We start from the raw sequence: 3970 nt of genomic DNA, 5'->3' as shown, positions 1-3970 counted from the left end.
GTTTATGTACATAATGTTTTGCGTTTTTATGTTAATTGTATTTTGAATAGACGTAGGTGGGTATGTACCTATTTCAAGTAAATTTCATTCCTGTGATTAAGTAATATACAAAATACCAAACAATTGCCAACTTTCTGTAGAATATTTTGCTGCTGTGGAAGAAAGTCTACGCCTTGCATCCCCGACTTGTCCACAACTAATCAGAAGAGCCATGGCTGATGCAATGAAAATGCTAGAAACTCGAGAGGGTGCTGCCACTTTATCGGAATTATTTAAGTGGGTATTCCTTTTATTCATGTATACTCACACAAAGAAAGTAAAGAGTGTAACAAGAATAGGTGCGCGGAGCTTGCAGAAGGCGATAGGGCACTGTAAAGCAAGAAAATTAAGAAAAATCGAATGTTCACCGTACAGGTAAATGTAATTCTGGCCCTGGTAAACAAATGTAAGAACGCAACGCTGTATTCCATCAGTTGATAATTAGCAGCATCAATGTCTATTTCTTGTGAATTCCTTTGTACATGGTTTGTATATTGTTTCGTTATTTGTTAAATTAAGTGTGCAGTGCAAGTATGTGCATATGTATGTTTAGTAGTGTTGTTTGCCGGAACCAATAACTGACAAGTAGGTAGGCGGGAATTCACTTCACAAGTCCTTTACCTTTGTCAAAAATAAATTGAATCCCAATAACATTTATTAATGCTACTGCCTCAACAGCATCATTCTTGGAGGCTGCTCTCATTGCATCGTCACAAACTTCCCCGTCACGCGTTGTTCACGTGATCGGACGATGACCCTTTAGTATTCCCACTATCTTTATCCACCTATATTCATCTTTCTTTAATTGAAAATCTTCAATCAATTAACAATCCTAACACCTCACCTAACTACACTCCAAAAAGAGTTTATTCCTTTCCATTATTTTCTATCAAAATTCATTTTTGAGCAGTTTTATCTTCGACATAAAAATGTTTTTTCGGAATCCGTCACAGTTTCCTTCAACATTTTTAGTTTCAATTTTTTAATTAATAAGCGTGTTGGTCTATTTGTTTAAGTGTTGTGTTTTAAATTCGGTAATTTGGTGTTAATCAATATCCCTAAAACATATCGAGACTTTTCGTGCCGTTCAAAGAAGTGCGTTAAGGAAAGGATACCGAACCAAGGCGACAACACTACTTACTATGCATTTTTTTTGTGTTCTTAAAACACCTTGAGGTGTAATTTACAATCACATATCACATATATCACACCCCAGTGCACAACCCTAATGACCATATGACTGTGGATACTCGCTTCAAATGAAATACGCTAAATGTTTGACGTTTTTGAGCGTAATTTACATAGTGCTGCTTGCTGCCAGCGATGAACAAATGTAGTTATTTAATTTATTTTTATCGTAATGCTATGTGTAGTAGTAATTTGTTTGTTTATCTTAGATGTTCAATAATCGGTACTGGTTACACTCTTATTTGAACTAGATGCGGAGTTTTTATTTCATCTTCTGGTTTACATCCTCCCATGGTCCGCACTTATTTCTGTTACACCCTTTATAATAGAGAGGAAAATGTAAATAGTGTTTTATAACTTGTATTTGTAGTACCTGTGAGCCTCTAAAAGGTCCAGTAGAACCAGACAGATCTTATTTCCTTACCAGTCTTTCATCACCATTTGCGGATGTAGTTCAAACTGCGGATCCTGGCGATTTGGTGGCCGAGTGTGAACGTCTGGAGAATAACACAGGATCTGACTTAGAAAAGTTAGCTAAGTACATAAAACCACTACAGTATTGCATATGGACTTACGATTTGTTTAAAGAGTATTATTCTGAAACACACGCCATAGGAGTAAGAATGAGAAGTAAGTAGATATTGCTTACACCTCTCTGACTCACTCGAGTACTAGTAACTTTTAGACAGTTCTATGTACTCGTTCCTCTTTAATAAAATGAGTGTAAACTGTCAAAATGATTCACAAATTCACACATTAAAAAATTCACTTTCATTTCTAGCATCTATTGAAAGTAAACGTACACTTTATAATAATTGTCTCATTTTAAAATTGAAAAACAATAATAATGAAGAATCTTCTTCGGCATTTATAACATTTGGTACCAGTTCATCATTCATACCTGGTCGAAAAATTCAAAAAGACCAGGAGTAATAAAACAAATTGTTGTGGATTCATTAAAATTTTTAGATTTAATCTTTAACGTTAAAACTATACAGATTACAAATTTCAATATAAAAGAAAACTATGGAAATAAATCTTTAAAAAGAAACCGAAGGGAAACAATATATATATATAGAAGAAGCTGTTGACCTGCTGTTAGTGTTAATAGAGTCGGAACTATTGGAACATAGAGTAAGTGTCCGTTATTTGAACCTGTGAAAATTGGACCAAACCTACCTTACTAAAATGTTGCTGTGGAAAAGAATGCTGGGTGTTAATGGTGATATATCATTTTAGTTTCTTGGTAATCATATTACAAGGTTTTCATAATTGTCGTCAAAATTGACACAGAGGTATAACTCAGAAAATAACATGTCATTAATTATATCACATTTTGTTACAAGGGACGCCACTAGAGCTATTCTTGAAGATGAAACTAAGGCGCACTTTTTATTAACGAGACGCTTTGATAATTTTAATTATACAACATATGTCATTAACTTTATTCTTATGTAAAATATTACACTTCCTTCTGCTTGACAGTTTCAATTGTTTTCGAGAAAAACGCAATTAAATATTTCAAATTCGAAAAGAAAATTCAAATAAGAAGCAGTAGAACAACCTTCACTCAGTAATAAGGTGGTATTTCATCTAGTGTAAGCCACATGGTTCTTCTTAAATCTAGAATGTACGGCATAATCTGGAGGTTTAGACCATTCCTCAGCATTCTGGAGGACGCCGGTTCGATTCCGAGTCCGTCTGCCTCGGTCCTCATTTCGTCCGTCTCATCTTTCTCAACCGAACCACTACCCACCCATTCCCATGATTCCTGAAAGAAGGTTGAACAGGAGCTACCTTCCGGCGTAGAGTGCAGGGATTGCCCGCCCACCAACATTAGTGGCTGGTGGGAATGAAACACCTAAAAGTTTTTCCCTTAAATCTAGTGGAGATCATCCAAAATGTTATCAAAACTACCTATAGATATAATTATTTGTTCAAGTTTGGAGGAAGATCATAATGGTCCTAGTAGTCGGTCGCCTATAATATCATATTGAAATGCTCTAAAATGTTCAACTACGTTTTTATCGAAAACGATTGAAATTATCAAGTTGGAACAAGTAAAACAATTTTACGTAAGAATGATGTTTATATAATATTTTGCATTCAAAAATAAAAAACAAATGTGTCTGACGCCTGGCAGATGAGAAACATCCGAACTATTTTGTATAGAAAACATGCATAAATCGATGGTTTTTTATAGTTCACATGAATCACTTGATCGTGTGCCATAGCTTCCTTTGTAATAGACTGCTCACTTTCATGATGTAAATTATCATTGTCATCCGTATTTTATTGAACACTACGCTGTGTCTTTTTCCACAACAACACTTCACTAAGGCATGCTTAATCCAATCTTCATATTTTCGTTCGAATAACTTTCAGTTACTCTATGTTTTAATACTTATGACTCATCCTGTATACGGTTTGACAACAACAACAGTATCCGCATCCCTTTAAATATCTGTTAAAAGCAAAATTACTTATTCTCTATTTATTTCAGCGCGTCAATGGTTGTATCAAACATGTACTGAATTTGGTTGGTATCAAACACAAGCTTTTGGCGACACATTTAAAGTAGATCTGTTTTATCAACTGTGCAGCGACGTTCTAGGCGAACAGTAAGTAAAACCTTCAGTCATTGTAGCGAATTATTACCCTTTATAATTAGTGTTCTTTAACTACACTGTTTACCTGATTTGATAATTAAAAAAAATAAAAATTCACCTAAATAATTTCGGTT

At 34.5% G+C, this 3970-nt stretch overlaps 1 protein-coding gene across 1 annotated transcript; it reads left to right on the top strand.

Annotated features, from left to right (window-relative positions):
- The first annotated feature begins 30 nt into the window (after positions 1 to 30).
- Positions 31 to 3914, top strand: LOC112904133 (putative serine protease K12H4.7). The gene is made up of 3 exons (XM_025973441.1): positions 31 to 276; positions 1598 to 1857; positions 3731 to 3914. Exons 1-3 carry the CDS (start codon positions 212 to 214, stop codon positions 3850 to 3852), a joined length of 447 nt encoding a protein of 148 aa, XP_025829226.1. The 5' UTR covers positions 31 to 211; the 3' UTR covers positions 3853 to 3914.
- The last annotated feature ends 56 nt before the right edge of the window (positions 3915 to 3970 follow it).

The sequence above is a fragment of the Agrilus planipennis genome, unplaced genomic scaffold (assembly GCF_000699045.2).
Source record: "Agrilus planipennis isolate EAB-ADULT unplaced genomic scaffold, Apla_2.0 scaffold67, whole genome shotgun sequence".
Classification (NCBI taxonomy): domain Eukaryota; kingdom Metazoa; phylum Arthropoda; class Insecta; order Coleoptera; family Buprestidae; genus Agrilus; species Agrilus planipennis.
This window is presented reverse-complemented; position numbering and strand designations above follow the sequence as displayed.

Coding starts and splice junctions, on each gene's coding strand:
- LOC112904133 (XM_025973441.1), top strand. CDS start 212: ATGGCTGATGCAATGAAAATGCTAGAAACTCGAGAGGGTGCTGCCACT. Junction 277..1,597: donor ACTTTATCGGAATTATTTAA/GTGGGTATTCCT, acceptor TTGTATTTGTAG/TACCTGTGAGCCTCTAAAAG. Junction 1,858..3,730: donor CATAGGAGTAAGAATGAGAA/GTAAGTAGATAT, acceptor TATTTATTTCAG/CGCGTCAATGGTTGTATCAA.